At 41.9% G+C, this 15,922-nt stretch overlaps 1 protein-coding gene across 1 annotated transcript in view; it reads right to left on the reverse strand.

Moving 5' to 3' along the window:
* The window catches only part of grk5 (G protein-coupled receptor kinase 5), a 233,602-nt gene extending 217,987 nt beyond the window's left edge, over positions 1 to 15,615 (reverse strand). Inside the window, exon 1 of the mRNA XM_033033840.1 lies at positions 15,317 to 15,615. Coding sequence (XP_032889731.1) covers positions 15,317 to 15,368 — 52 coding nt within the window. The 5' untranslated portion in view covers positions 15,369 to 15,615. The remainder of the gene's footprint in view (positions 1 to 15,316) is intronic.
* Between the last annotated feature and the right edge of the window lie 307 nt (positions 15,616 to 15,922).

Raw genomic sequence — 15,922 nt, forward strand, 5'->3', positions numbered from 1 at the left:
CAGTGGAGAGTTTATTATCGTAGAGTAAAGGGGTCAACCATTTAGGTCAAGGATAAGATGACATTTCTTTGCGGGGAGCATTGTAAATCATTGGTATTTTTTACAATAGGGATTTGTGGATGCTCGATTATTATGCATGGTCAAGGTTAGGATCAATACCAGCATCGACAAATTGCATATGTAGTAATTAATCGTGGGTAAGTGTGTACACACCAGAGCTGAATAGGAAGAACAAAATACAGGCATTCAAAATATACTTTTGGATCAGGGTCCAATATTCACAATTTTTATTTATGAAAATTTTTCGTGATATTTTAAATCCACAGTAAACAGTTGCAGTCATTCAATCCTCCAATAAATTTGTTAATTTGGCTCATTCATTAGCATTTGTACCTCTAAGCCAAAAACAGTGAGCTCAAATCCTTGCCAGAATTTGCCCCTATCACCCTGACTGACTGCTCTGTGCAGTTGGGGTATTTTGATGATGTTGGAACCCTCTTCTTTCAGCTAATAACCACGGCAGCAGCTGCATGTTCAGCTGAATGCAAAATATACCAAAGCTGTTATGTTTCCTTTATAACGAGGGTGATTGTACATCAAAAATAAGCCATTGCCTGTGAAGTGCTCTTGAATTTCCTGAAGACATGAAAGACATTATATAAATGAAAGTTATCTATCCCTTCTATCAACATAAACTGTTGGATTACGCAGTTTTCAAGAAACAAAGTTGAGTCCTACATTGTGGCAGCAAAGGAATATAAATTCTACCATATTAGCTAAGTTTGTACAATCTGTCTTCACAAGTTACACCTTTAAGCTCTGGCAGAACTCTGGTGAACCCAACCCCAAATCCTTCCAATCCCAGGTCATATTTCTCCAGTTTAAAAATGAATACGCACATCAAAGGACCAAACTCTGACTAAACTTTAAAGCACATGAAAAGGTTCAAAGTGCTGGGTTAGCTCAGCGGGTGAGCCAACATCTTTGGAGAACATGGATAGGTGACGTTTCATGTCAGGAGCCTTCTTTAGAGAATGCTGGAGTAACTCAGTGGGACAGGCAGCATCTCTGGAGAGAAGGAATGGGTGACATTTCGGGTCGAGACCAGACCCCACCCGAAACATCACCCATTCCAACTCTCCAGATGCTGCCTGTCCCGCTGAGTTACTCCAGCATTTTGTGTCCATCTTCGATTTAAACTAGCATCTGCAGTTCTTTCCTACACCTTTCTTTAGAGATGTGACTTGACCCACTGAGTTACTCCAGCACTCTGTGTCTTTTTGTAAACCAGCATCTGCAGTTTCTTGTCTACATTTTTACAGCTAACCGCACTGAGAAAAAGGATAACTCTCAATGAATAGTTGATCCTTGTAATGGTCCTGCTTTGGTCATTTACAGCCCCCTCAGACCCATTATTTATTTTTCCGTTAGTCTCCCCATCATCCATCAGACTATAATCTGTTTTGTTATTTATTCACCCCCCCATTCCACCTCGGATATTTACGAATCCTCCCCCATCCTCTGCTTTTCTTTTCCGTACAGTTTTACTTATTACATCTGGGGCCATTTTTCATTTCTGATGAAATGTCATCACAGATGCTGACTGACGGGCTGAGCTATTATAACTTTGTGTTTCATTTCAGACTTTACCTTCTTTTAAATTCCATCAATCTGTTCGAATTTGTTTTTACACCCTTGCATTAGCTTTTTGGGATTTGCATAGTGAGATGTTGTAATCCCTTTGCTCCACTTCTCTAATCATTAAAAAAAGTCTAATTTATATATTTAGGGATCATTAATATAGATAGTGAGAAACTAAAGGCCCTCTACAAATCCCCGAGTATTACTGCTGAACAGGTATTCATTCTTTTCCATTTCCTCATTTTCCCAACTTCACACCAACGAAACAATCAGCAGCCTATGTCACTTCACAAGGTTACCTCTAATTCTGGCACTTCATTGTCATTAATAATCTCCTTTGCGAAACCTTTTCAAAGCCTTTCAGGAGATCCACAATAAGAATATTCATTCTCCCATTCTCACATAGTCTAATCGACATAAGGCCCAATGTTGCTTTAGGTCAGGATTTAAAGAGCAGTCTTCAGCAGCAAGAAGCCTTGCAGAAATCGCTCAGGATTGAAAGGTCGTGCGTCTGGGAGTGCAGGGGCTGCAGATGATGGAATCTGATCAGAGAGGAATGTGAAGATGGGACAAAGCGTGAGAGGTGGGGTGGACATATTGGAACAGAGAGAGAGGAGTCTGAAGAAGGGGTGTCCACCCAAAATGTCACCCATTCATTCTCTCCAGAGATGTTGCCTATCTTGCTGAATTACTCCAGCTTTTTATATCTATCTTCAGTTTAAACCAGCATCTACAGTTCCTTCCCACACAAAGAGGAGACCTGATAGGAAGAATGTGTGGGTGATGGGCAGATGGAGTGGTTGGGAGAAAAGTATAAGGTGATCAGTGGGAGAATCTAGGTGGGTGAAAGGACCAGGAGGGAGCAAGTTATCCAAAATTAGGGAATTAACAGAACAAGACAGCACAGGAATAGGCCCTTCAGCCCACAATGTTTGTGCCAAACATGATGCCAAGCTAAACTTATCTCACCAGCTGTACATGATACATATCCCTCCATTCCCTGCACTTCCACGTGCCTATGCAAAAGCCTCTGAAACGCCACTATCATATCTGCCTCCAGCACTGCCCCTTCCAGGATCCCACCAGCCTCTGTGTAAAAAAACTTCCCGCACATTTCCATTAAACTTTCCCCCTCTCACCTTGTAGCTATGCCCTCTAATGTTGGACATTTTCTGACTGTCAATGCCTCTCATAATTGTATTTGCTTCTATCAGGTCTCCCCTCAACCTCTGGCATTCCAGAGAAAACAATACAAGTTTGTCTAATCTCTTAATGTTAAAAGATATTTGAACAGGTACTTGAATAGGGAAGGTTTGGACTAAGATGGACCATGGTCAGGTGGGAGTAGTGTAGATGGAGCATCGTGATTGGCATGGTCATTTTGGGCCAAAGGGCCTGTTTCTATGATGTATGATTCTATGACTCTCTCTGTTGCTGTTAACACTTAATCCAGGCAGCTACAGCTTCCCCAAAGGTTCGACATCCTTCCTGTAATGGGTTGACCAAAACATACTCCAAATGAAACAAAAGACTGATAGCACTACATCTGACTTTCTGACTCAACTACTCAATGCCCCGAACAATGAGGGCGAGCATATCATACGCCTTCTTTATCACTGTATCTACTCGTGCTTGCACTTTCAGGGAGCAATGGATCTTGACCCCATGACCTGTCGGCACATCAATGTGGTTAGGTCATAAGTCGTAGGTTCATAATCGATAGGAGTAGAATTAGGCCCATCGTCCCATCAAGTCTACTCCACCATTCATCTTCCCTTCTATCTTCCCTTCTTAACCCCATTCTACTGCCCTCTCTCCAAACCTCTGATGCCTGTACTAATCAAGAAATTATCTATCTCTGCCTCACTGGCTAAGAGTCTTGCCATCACCTGTACACCTTCTCCTTACATTTGTCCTCCCAATGTGCAACACCTCACACCTGCTCGAAGTGAACTCCACCTCTCCACCCAGGGTAGATAATTGGAAACTCTTCAATCTACATCATCCTCACTCCTGGCTCAAGATCCCCTGATCTCAGTAATCAAATTACAATAGGACGGCAACACTTGTATACATGTGCAATTAGAGGAGGAGCTCCTAATCATCTTCAAGTGAGAGGTGTTGCATGTGGTCTGGCCATGCATTTGCTGTCAAGAAGACCCATGTCCACCACAAACCAAACCTGCTGCACAAAGTCTCTAAATATCTACAAAATACCCTGAAGAGACCTTGGAAAAAAGATTCACTTTCCATATATCGCAGAAGTCATCTTTCAATGAAGGCAAACATTGATGGTATAATTTATTACAACTGCATGTGCACCAGAACAGCCATTGTCTGCCTAAAGAATAGTGCATTTGACCTCAAATCAAAAAAACAAGCTAATTGACAACCAATGTAGAAACAATGAACTGCAGATGCTGGTTTATACCAAAGTGCTGAAGTCTGAAGAACAATCCTGGACATCACCTGTCCTTTATCTCCGGAGATGCTGCCTGACCCGCAGAGCTACACCAACACGTTGTGTCTATCATTGTCTACCAACCAGCCTCCTGTATGACCCAGTAATATGGACAGTTATGACAGGCACCTCAAAGCACTGGTGAGGTCTAATTAACCAAATCCATCTCTCCACGTCATCCAAACTGTCCAAAGCCACCATCCTTTTCCAAGCCAAGATTGAGTCTCAGCTCATCTTGGAAAAATCTGATATCTTCAATTCCTGAGAAGAAGCAACCAGGAAAGAAACTTGTACCTTGAGAATCTGCGATGGGATCATGCAGAAATCATGTGCAAACAGCAGGAAGCAGGTACGACATCTTTAGCTGCCTATCCATCCCCACCTGCAGCTATGTTTGCAGGTCCTACGCAAGACTCACCAGCCTATCCACGACACCCAGTGCACTGAGGCAGAGCAGGTAGATCTTATTCTTCACTGCTCCAGGAACCCAGTTAAATCCTGACCTGCAGCGCTGTCTGTGTGCAATATGAACATTCTCCTTGTGATCATGTTGGTTTCCTCCACTAACATAGAAACATAGAAATTAGGTGCAGGAGTAGGCCATTCGGCCCTTCGAGCCTACACCGCCATTCAATATGATCATGGCTGATCATCCAACTCAGTATCCCGTACCTGCCTTCTCTCCATACCCTCTGATCCCCTTAGCCACAAGGGCCACATCTAACTCCCTCTTAAATATAGCCAATGAACTGGCCTCGACTACCCTCTGTGGCAGGGAGTTCCAGAGATTCACCACTCTCTGTGTGAAAAAAGTTCTTCTCATCTCGGTTTTAAAGGATTTCCCCCTTATCCTTAAGCTGTGACCCCTTGTCCTGGACTTCCCCAACATCGGGAGCAATCTTCCTGCATCTAGCCTGTCCAACCCCTTAAGAATTTTGTAAGTTTCTATAAGATCCCCTCTCAATCTCCTAAATTCTAGAGAGTATAAACCAAGTCTATCCAGTCTTTCTTCATAAGACAGTCCTGACATCCCAGGAATCAGTCTGGTGAACCTTCTCTGCACTCCCTCTATGGCAATAATGTCCTTCCTCAGATTTGGAGACCAAAACTGTACGCAATACTCCAGGTGTGGTCTCACCAAGACCCTGTACAACTGCAGTAGAACCTCCCTGCTCCTATACTCAAATCCTTTTGCTATGAAAGCTAACATACCATTCGCTTTCTTCACTGCCTGCTGCACCTGCATGCCCACTTTCAATGACTGGTGTACCATGACACCCAGGTCTCGCTGCATCTCCCCTTTTCCTAGTCGGCCACCATTTAGATAATAGTCTGCTTTCCTGTTTTTGCCACCAAAATGGATAACCTCACATTTATCCACATTATACTGCATCTGCCAAACATTTGCCCACTCACCCAGCCTATCCAAGTCACCTTGCAGTCTCCTAGCATCCTCCTCACAGCTAACACTGCCCCCCAGCTTAGTGTCATCCGCAAACTTGGAGATATTGCCTTCAATTCCCTCATCCAGATCATTAATATATATTGTAAATAGCTGGGGTCCCAACACTGAGCCTTGCGGTACCCCACTAGTCACTGCCTGCCATTGTGAAAAGGACCCGTTTACTCCTACTCTTTGCTTCCTGTATGCCAGCCAGTTCTCTATCCACATCAATACTGAACCCCCAATGCCGTGTGCTTTAAGTTTGTAAACTAATCTCTTATGTGGGACCTTGTCGAAAGCCTTCTGGAAGTCCAGATACACCACATCCACTGGTTCTCCCCTATCCACGCTACTAGTTACATCCTCGAAAAATTCTATAAGATTTGTCAGACATGATTTACCTTTTGTAAATCCATGCTGACTTTGTCCAATGATTTCACCACTTTCCAAATGTGCTGCTATCCCATCTTTAATAACTGACTCTAGCAGTTTCCCCACTACCGATGTTAGACTAACTGGTCTGTAATTCCCCGTTTTCTCTCTCCCTCCCTTCTTAAAAAGTGGGGTTACGTTTGCTACCCGCCAATCCTCAGGAACTACTCCAGAATCTAAAGAGTTTTGAAAGATTATTACTAATGCATCCACTATTTCTGGAGCTACTTCCTTAAGTACTCTGGGATGCAGCCTATCTGGCCCTGGGGATTTATCGGCCTTTAATCCATTTAATTTACCCAACACCACTTCCCGGCTAACCTGGATTTCACTCAATTCCTCCAACTCCTTTGACCCGCGGTCCCCTGCTATTTCCGGCAGATTATTTATGTCTTCCTTAGTGAAGACGGAACCAAAGTAGTTATTCAATTGGTCCGCCATATCCTTGTTCCCCATGATCAACTCACCCGTTTCTGACTGCAAGGGACCTACATTTGTTTTAACTAATCTCTTTCTTTTCACATATCTATAAAAACTTTTGCAGTCAGTTTTTATGTTCCCTGCCAGTTTTCTTTCATAATCTATTTTTCCTTTCCTAATTAAGCCCTTTGTCCTCCTCTGCTGGTCTCTGAATTTCTCCCAGTCCCAAAAAGTATGCTGCTTTTTCTGGCTAATTTGTACGCATCATCCTTCGCTTTGATACTATCCCTGATTTCCCTTGTTATCCACGGATGCACTACCTTCCCTGATTTATTCTTTTGCCAAACTGGGATGAACAATTTTTGTAGTTCATCCATGCAGTCTTTAAATGTCTTCCATTGCATATCCACCGTCAACCCTTTTAGAATTAATTGCCAGTCAATCTTGGCCAATTCACGTCTCATACCCTCAAAGTTACCTTTCTTTAAGTTCAGAACCATTGTTTCTGAATTAACAATGTCACTCTCCATCCTAATGAAGAACTCAACCATATTATGGTCACTCTTGCCCAAGGGGGCATGTACAACAAGACTGCTAACTAACCCTTCCTCATTACTCAATACCCAGTCTAAAATAGCCTGCTCTCTCGTTGGTTCCTCTACATGTTGATTTAGATAACTATCCCGCATACATTCCAAGAAATCCTCTTCCTCAGCACCCCTGCCAATTTGATTCACCCAATCTATATGTAGATTGAAGTCACCCATTATAACGGTTTTGCCTTTGTCGCACGTATTTCTAATTTCCTGTTTGATACCATCTCCAACTTCACTACTACTGTTAGGTGGCCTGTACACAACACCCACCAGCGTTTTCTGCCCCTTAGTGTTTCGCAGCTCTACCCATACCGATTCCACATCCTGCAAACTAATGTCCTTCCTTTCCATTGCGTTAATCTCCTCTCTAATCAGCAACGCTACCCCACCTCCTTTTCCTTTCTCTCTATCCCTCCTGAATATTGAATATCCCTGGATGTTCAGCTCCCAGCCTTGGTCACCCTGGAGCCATGTCTCCGTGATCCCAATCCCAAAGTGTGTGGTTTGATTAGATAATTGGTTCATGTAAATTACCAGTAGATGAAGCTGGTTGGTTGAGGAATCACTGTTGAGTCGATGGGTATATGAGAGAGAACAGGGGCAGGGATATAGGTGGGGAAATGGGAATGATCTATCAGCCAGCATAGATTCAATGAGCTTCATAACCTCCTTCTTTGTCATTAGGAAAGAGGAAAAATATGAGAACCCACTGAACTGCAGCAGAAACAAGTCATTGTTGAGCCCAAGGGATTGTCGAAGATGATCGACCACATGAGTGACATCTTCACAAAGTTCAGCTGGGTTAATCAGGCTCAATGTACTCTTCACAAATCCAGACCGATTGCTCTAATTAACTGATGTTTATCTAAGTGCTCAGTCACTCTGTCTCTGATAAAATCAATTTCCTCATAACTGTTGGGTCTTTAGATGCCTGGTTTCTCCACTAATGTCTGTGTAAAGAAACCAGGCATGGATCAGTGTTATCTTTAAGCTTGCTTAATTACAGAAAGTTGGAGAAGAGATGTTGGTTTATGGGTAGACACAAAATGCTGGAGTAACTCAGTGGGACAGGCAGCATCTTTGGAGAGAAGGAATAGGTGATGTTTCAGGTTGAGACCCTTCTATAGACTGATTTATGGGAGCAGGCAGTTAATTCTACATCCGACTAGGAAAGACTCCCCTTTAGAAATCAATGCTACTTCACGAAGTGATGGAGAGGCAACTATATTTTTCAACAATCTGAATCAAATGAATGGTGCACGATTCCCAGGCTCAACAAACAAGGAACAAATATATACTCAATTCAAAACATTAAGAAAAAATAAATTCACACCGAGTTACAAAATGAAATATCTATCAAATTTACATTAATGGATCACATTCATAAATTAGAAATCAGGCATCCCCAATAATTCATAACTACAAAATTTGTAATTGTAAATATTAAGAGGCATTAGGAACACAATAGTCAATAGAAATAATAATTTATACGATTGACCAAAATCTTATTACAATGTAACTCCAACCTCTTCACTGATCCAGTGAAGTCACGCTGGAAATAGAAAATAGTTTCAGTTATCAAGTCATTTGCAAGTTTCACATGGAAGAGAAAATGTCTCTACCACATACAGTATAGATCTGTTTGACTAAATGTGTAATACATTATTTCAGTCGTATTGATAGCCCACTTTAATTATAAATGAAGACACAATACACAACACATGGATTTTTAAAACCATATTTGAAAGAGCAGTGAAGTTATAGCATAAATTTACAAGTCCCTGTAGGTAAATATGCAACATCTCAAAAGCAAACATCTCCATTAACATCAAGAATCTAAGATGTTGCATTCATATTATCTTCAGAAAATGTCTCTTCAAATCGTACAGCACATTAAAATGTTTGATTACAGGCAGTAAGTCCAATAGGAAATAACCATTTTCTATGATGCTCGTTTTATGGTGTTCAGAGAGGAAAAGAAGGTTGCCCGGAAAAAGTACTGGCCATATCCCCATGTGAATTTATGATGTCTGAAAGCAGGTCACTGTGGCTAATTACAATTTTCAGATCAGATTTTGGATAAAGAAACATATTCAGTTATTTAAAGATGTGATGGCCAAAGTAAATAGTAGACTAACCGCTTTCATAAATGCATAACTCTGAGTTGGCTAGCTCAGTGCGTCCCCGAAGCCTGACAGTGCAATACACTGGAAACTAGATCCTCTAAACAATCAGAATTGGTTGAAAGTTGTCATTTTAATTATTACAATGCACGAGAAGGCCATTTGGCCCAAAGGACCCATCCCAGCCAACAGCTGAGCAATCCCCAACCATCTTATTGTGGAAGAAAAATGAATAGATGGAGAAACTCTACAGGTCCGGCAGCATCTTTCAATGGAAATGAAGAAACGACAATTTAGGTCAGGACCCTTCTTCAATTCCGAATTAAAATGCTGTCTGCCATTTCCCTCCACAGATGCTGCCTGACCAGCTGAGTTTGTCCTGCAGTTTGATTTTCACTGCCCTATCCCCCCTCATTTCCCTGTACCCCTGCAACATACTCGCTCACACACATGCCCACCAATTCTCCTTTGAATATTTTTTGCCACATCTACTCTGCAGGGTTATTTTTTCATTAGTTAATTAACCAATTAACCAGTATGTCAGTGGAATGCAGGAGGAAACCAGAGCATTCAGTGAAAACCCACAAACCCTCAGGCACATTCCACACAGACAGCATCCAAGATCAGGATTGAAGCCTGGATTTCTGCGGCAACTCAATGAAATGCTGTACCACCCGTGAGCAAGTGAATGAGAAAAGTTTCATTTGTATGAAGGACTTACTGCATTCAGCAATCTTTATGCAAATTATTTTGCCAAATGTTACAGAGAATAGTATGCAAAATTCAAATTAGTTGCATTAAATGCCGTTCTGCTTCCAAACTGGATGATTTGCCAAATCAAATGTCTTGATATTGATGTTTCAACCAGAAAGTGGCCACTTCACTCTTAGGTCAAATATAAGTATAAGTACTGTCTGCCAAGGTGGCTTTCTAATATGATTTTTTTTTCTGCATTCTGGACCTTAACAAAATGGCAAGTAACACAGAACTCATGATTTTAATAGTGTGTGTGTCTCTATCTTTGTGTGTGTCTGCGTGTGTGTGTGTGTGCGCGCGTGTGCGTGGGAGAGAGAGTTAAAATGCACCAAAACATCACAATTCTGGCAAGCATGTTGTTATATTTACAGCTTTCAGAGCTACTTGTGGGTTGAATCAATATGCTCGAATGGCAAAAAGAAGCACGGCTGTATACGTTGAAACAATAAGCTGTTTTAGAACTTTGCTTTTTAAAATGTTGAATCTATATTTGATTATCCCCAGACAAAATCTACTAAAAGACCTCAGGATATAAACGAAGCTTAACACATATTAAAGGACATAAACTCCTAGAAATCTGAACCGATGCCATACATTGAGGTGGAAAAGGACAAATCGGTGCCAATAGCCAGAGAAATGTCAGATTACTCAATAAATTGCTGGGGCGATTCAGATGCTTTTTAACCAAAATAGAGGTGTTATCCAATTAATATTGATAAAAAATGATCAGAAGCTTTGCTGGTGTAACTAACGGGCAGACACAAGGAAGTGCAGATACTGGTTAACAGTATGCACAGGTGATGTCATTTATCCATGTTCTCCAAAGATGCTGCATGACCTGTTGAGTTACTCCAGCATTTGAAGTCTTATTTTAACCAGGAGCCATTTGGATTTGCAATTGTATGCAAAATATTGCCTCTGGTTTCACAGCAAACAAATGACAAGAATCCAGATTATCCAGTTAAATCTCATCATTAATACACTTAGATACAATTATTAACAATTGTGAGCACTACCTAAAACAAGCTTATAGTAAGAGACACAGAACGATGGATTTGCAATCAAACCCATGTTGGATTTATGGCATGGTATTTCATGTTTTCATTTAGACGTTGCCTAGAAAGCCTAAAATTAAGAGTGAAAGGTGCCCTTTAAATTACACAATGCCACATGGCTCTGTAAAGTTAAAGTACAATTTTTCAATGTTGTGTTCTTCTCATTTTAGTAAACAAATAAAAGATAAAATGCCACCATGGCAAACCTTGACTTGCTCAGCAGTTTTGTATAACTTAAATATCTTATGCCAAGTTATTGCCTGACTTTTGCAAGTGACATACATATATGAAAACGGTCTGTTCTCCCCACATTAAAAATTATATATAAATTATATGAACAGAGCACTGTTGCCCTTTTCTCATTTTTGCCTCCTTTCTAATGGAGTGACAGTTAAAAGATAATTAACATATTTAAATGGGATTTTTCACAACCTTGAGATAACCCAAAGTGCTTTAAAGTCAATTATTTGCTTTTGAGGATATTTTTTGGCGTAGTGTAGGAAAGTGCAACAGAGAACTGGAGATTCCCACAAATGGGGAGGTTTTTAAAGGATAGGATTGAAGGATAAAACATTGGCCAAGACTCTTTAGTCTTTAGAGATACAGCATGGAAGCAGGCCCTTCAGCCCACTTTGTCCACACCAACCTGCGATCACCCTGTACACCAGCAGTATTCTACACATATATCGGCGAGACCAAGTGCAGGCTCGGCGATCATTTCGCTGAACACCTCCGCAGAGTCCACCTAGGCCTACGCGATTTCCTAGTTGCAAAACACTTTAACCCCCCCACCCACCTCCATTCCCATACTGAGCTTTCTGTCCTGAGCCTCCTCCAATGTCGGAATAGTGTCCGACTAGTTTCACTGTCCTTCTGATTAATTTAATGATTGTATGCCTCCTTGTCACCTTCCCCTCAGCTAACAATGAACCATTCTACATTTCCTTATCACAAATCTGCTTTGACCTGTCATTTTCACACCTTATCCTTCCAAATCTCTAAACTCCCTCTCCTCTGACTCTCAGCCTTATCAATTATATTGTACATTATACATAAAATAGATTTACAATGGACATATTTGCCAGTCTAATAACACAAAATGTTTCAGTAATTGCAGCATTGAACTTGTTTCACACAAATAGGGGACGTTTTTTCATCCTACGAATAATACTTTAGTGATTGTCATACATTAGCTCGCATTCCACTAGCATTGGAATTGGAAATACACGGCAGGCTGAGAAGTCTCCGGAGAGGGAAACAGAGTTGGTGTTTCGTCAATTAAGACTTTCATTAGGGTTCTGATGAAAGGTATTAACTTGAAACATCAACATTGTCACTCTCCACTGATGCTGCTTAACTAGCTAATTATTTCCAGCATTTTCAGATCTGTTTTTGATTTTCTAAAATATAATAATGGAACTGGTGTCAGTGCCAACAAACTGGACCCTATTTATTTAACAAAAGATTAATAGTCAAATTAATTTTCATCTCACAACTTTAGCATCACAGTATGTTTTAATTTAAAAGGAAGCACTACTTTAAAAAAAATCCAGATCGCATGTGACAAATAAGGAGTATAATGCAACTATGATGCTTCATTAGCAACAACAAGCAGAACTAAAATGTAACAAGCCTGAAACAAGGCAGAATTCTACAGGCAATATATAAAGGATACTCTGTGCTGGTCCCCGAGATCCATTTCATATTCCATAACAGAGCTGGCCTTATTGAATCGGGTCACACGCATTAAAGGAGGAATCCTAACCTAATGAATACACTATTCCCTCTGCTCCCCATCATTCTTCTCTTGTGATCCTGATTATTTCTGCAAATTGTTTCTACAAATGCTTTCTATGTGTAGATGAGTGGTAGAGTGATATAGTGTGGAAAACAGGCCCTTCGGCCCAACTCGCCCACACTGGCCAACAATGTCCCACTTGCCTGTGCTTGGTCCATATCCCTCCCAGCCTGTCTAACTGCTTCTTAAACAATGGGATAGTCCCAGCCTCAACTACTTCGTCTGACAGCTTGTTCCATACGCCGCCCACCTGCCCAATCGATCCAGATCCTGCTGCAATCGCTCACAACCATCTTCACTATCTGCAAAACCACTAACTTTTGTTTCATCAGCAAACTTGCTCATCTTGCCCTGTAGAATTTAGGAAGCAGGGTACTTGATGGGAATACGGGGAGAATAAAATATAGTAGGCTAGAATTGGTGTAAGAATGGGTGGTTGATGATCGGTGTGGACTTGGTGGGTTGAAGATCCTGTTTCCCTGCTGTATCTCTCTCTATGACTAGTTTCGGCATCCCACTGATGCTTTTCAATATTGTCCATTCCAAAAAAAACTACAATTCCAATACAATACTTTTGCATTGTAATGCCCTTCAATGTTGGCAGAAAAGTGATGCTAGCAAGATACATTCCAAAACTATAATACAGTGTATTCATATAGATATAATGTAATGTAATGTGATGCCTCAAAATCCAAACAACCCTGATGGACACAATACATATATGAATGCTGCAATTCTGAACATCTTATTTCACTTGCTTATCAAGACAATTGTTTTAGTATTTATTACAAATGTTTTATATTAGTAATATACTATATTACTCCGAAATGCTGCGGATGATTAATTAATTCTTACGTGGAACAAAAAACTGTGAATTATATTCGAGCAGAGTAAGGCACGGTGCACTAATCCCTCCGTCTCCGCTGTCAACTCATCGCATACAATTTATTTGACATGTATGCCTGCCGAGTGCAAATGTAATGCAATATCCACGTTATCAGCCATACGTTAGCAAAAGCAGAAACGTGCGTAAAAGCTACAATCCCCTGGTTCCTAGTCGCAGCTTCCGGAAACCTCTGCCATCTAACGTCAGTTACAGAAAATGTAATGTGCTAAAATGTGTGAAAGCGTAACAGACGCCCTTTTCTTCTTCGGCCACTCGGGTTTTGCTCATGCCAATTATTTCCTGTCCAATCCTAGTTACACAAAGCTCTGCGCATTTACAAAATTGCCTCAAAACACACACACACACACACACGCTCAGATGAAGCCACACAGCGCTCACATTAAAAAAAAATGTTGCATTTTCCTGCATGTTTTCATATCTGAAGGCCAAATCACACTGCAATAAAAAATAATTCGAAATCGTTTAACCCAAGTCTGAGCCACAGACTCACATCACACCATTCAGAAATAAATGCAGTCTCTTGAAAACGAATAAGCATCTTGACATCACAGACAGATACAGTAACTGACGCTGGTTTAGATAGACGTCTATCTATTGTGGGTTTTTTTAATCTATGTTTTGGGAGCCCGTCGATACGAAACTCACACCCCCTCCCTCTCGTCATTCGAATTAGAGTGGAAAACAAATCCCGCAAGAACACGGCTAGGTGAGATAGAAAGCCCTGGGGTGACGTCTATCACCAGACGAACGTGATGTGCAGATTGCAATGCAACTGAAGCCACTTCCAGGCTCACAGACGTACTGCATCTCGTTAAATGAGTAGGGTGTTTTTTTTTAACGAGTGCAAATGCAAAACCTTTTTTGGAAACCAGTCACATAGAAGTCAATGCATTGGCCCCCTCTCTCTCTCCCACCCCCATCATACACTGCCACCTTTTTCCAGGAAAAAAAAGGTAAACCCAAAGGCAAGGAGCTGCCAAAGGGGGAACACATCGCCCAAATATCCATCTGCATCTCATGGACAAAATTTAACACGAATTCAATTAGCAGCCTTTAAGCTGCCCGGACAATCGATCGTGCATCTATATTCTTGGGGGAGAGGTTATATATACATCCATCCAATCACATATAGCAGCGGAGAGAATGTTTCTACGACGATATGATCTAATATCGGAAAGATGTCAGGGTCTTCCTTTGCACGGAAGCCTACTATTATTGCAAGTTCCGCAAGAAAGATTCTTGCACTGGCGACCAGAACGTGATGTCCATGTACAACATTTTCTATTCAAAGAAGAGCTCAGATCTCGGACCGGCGCCACCCCCCAGCCCAGCCGAAAAGACGATCAAAAGGGAGAGAACAGGGCATATTGGTGGTCGCGGGTGTAGACACACACACACACACCATGGATATTGGTGTTCAGTAAAACCAACCATTGCTGAGAAATGCCAGCCTCTCGATTCACCAGAAACTCGCGCAGTGAGACATTCACATCTCACCAGGAAATCCCTCAGCTCCTCTCAACAAGTCATGAAAAAAAAGTGTATTTGAGCTCTTGATTGCAAAAATAATTAATTTGCTGCTGTTTCTTCATCCGTTCAATCCCTCTCGTCACAAATGAACACTGAAACAAACCCCCTCTGCACAACCCCCCGAGGCTGCAGCTTTTTGATCCCCCCCCTTACCTTCTCTGGCTTTCAGCAGGACCGTATTGGCGACTATATTCTCCAGCTCCATTGACCTGCAGAGATATGTGGCTCAGGAAAAGCTCTTCCCTGCTCCTGTCAGCTTGCGCTTTCCTCTCTAAGGCTGCTCGCCGAGCTGGACTCTCTGCCTCTGGCTTCCCCTCGGCGTGTCTCCGCTGTGTGGGAGACAGCGAACGCACCGGCACATCACACACATAGACACACACACACAAGGAGACAGAGGCTGCAAGCGACTCGCCGCCCAGCGGAACCCCTTCCTGATGCTGGGCTCCTGGCCGGCGTCGTGAGCCCTCCGATCCTGCAGGGGGCGTGTGAGCCCGGAGCCCGCCTACTCTCCGCCTCCAGCTGCCTTGTGGGAGATGTAGTCCAACTAGTTGTTGCCCAATATTTGGTGTAGGATGTTCCTGTAGATGCTGGTTTACACCAAAGACACAAAATAACCATATAACAATTACAGCACGGAAACAGGCCATCTCGACCCTTTCTAGTCCGTGCCGAACACGTACACTCCCCTAGTCCCATCTACCTGCGCTCAGACCATAACCCTCCATCCCTTTCCCGTCCATATAACTATCCAATTTATTT

This window comes from Amblyraja radiata, chromosome 15, assembly GCF_010909765.2.
Source record: "Amblyraja radiata isolate CabotCenter1 chromosome 15, sAmbRad1.1.pri, whole genome shotgun sequence".
Lineage (NCBI taxonomy): Eukaryota > Metazoa > Chordata > Chondrichthyes > Rajiformes > Rajidae > Amblyraja > Amblyraja radiata.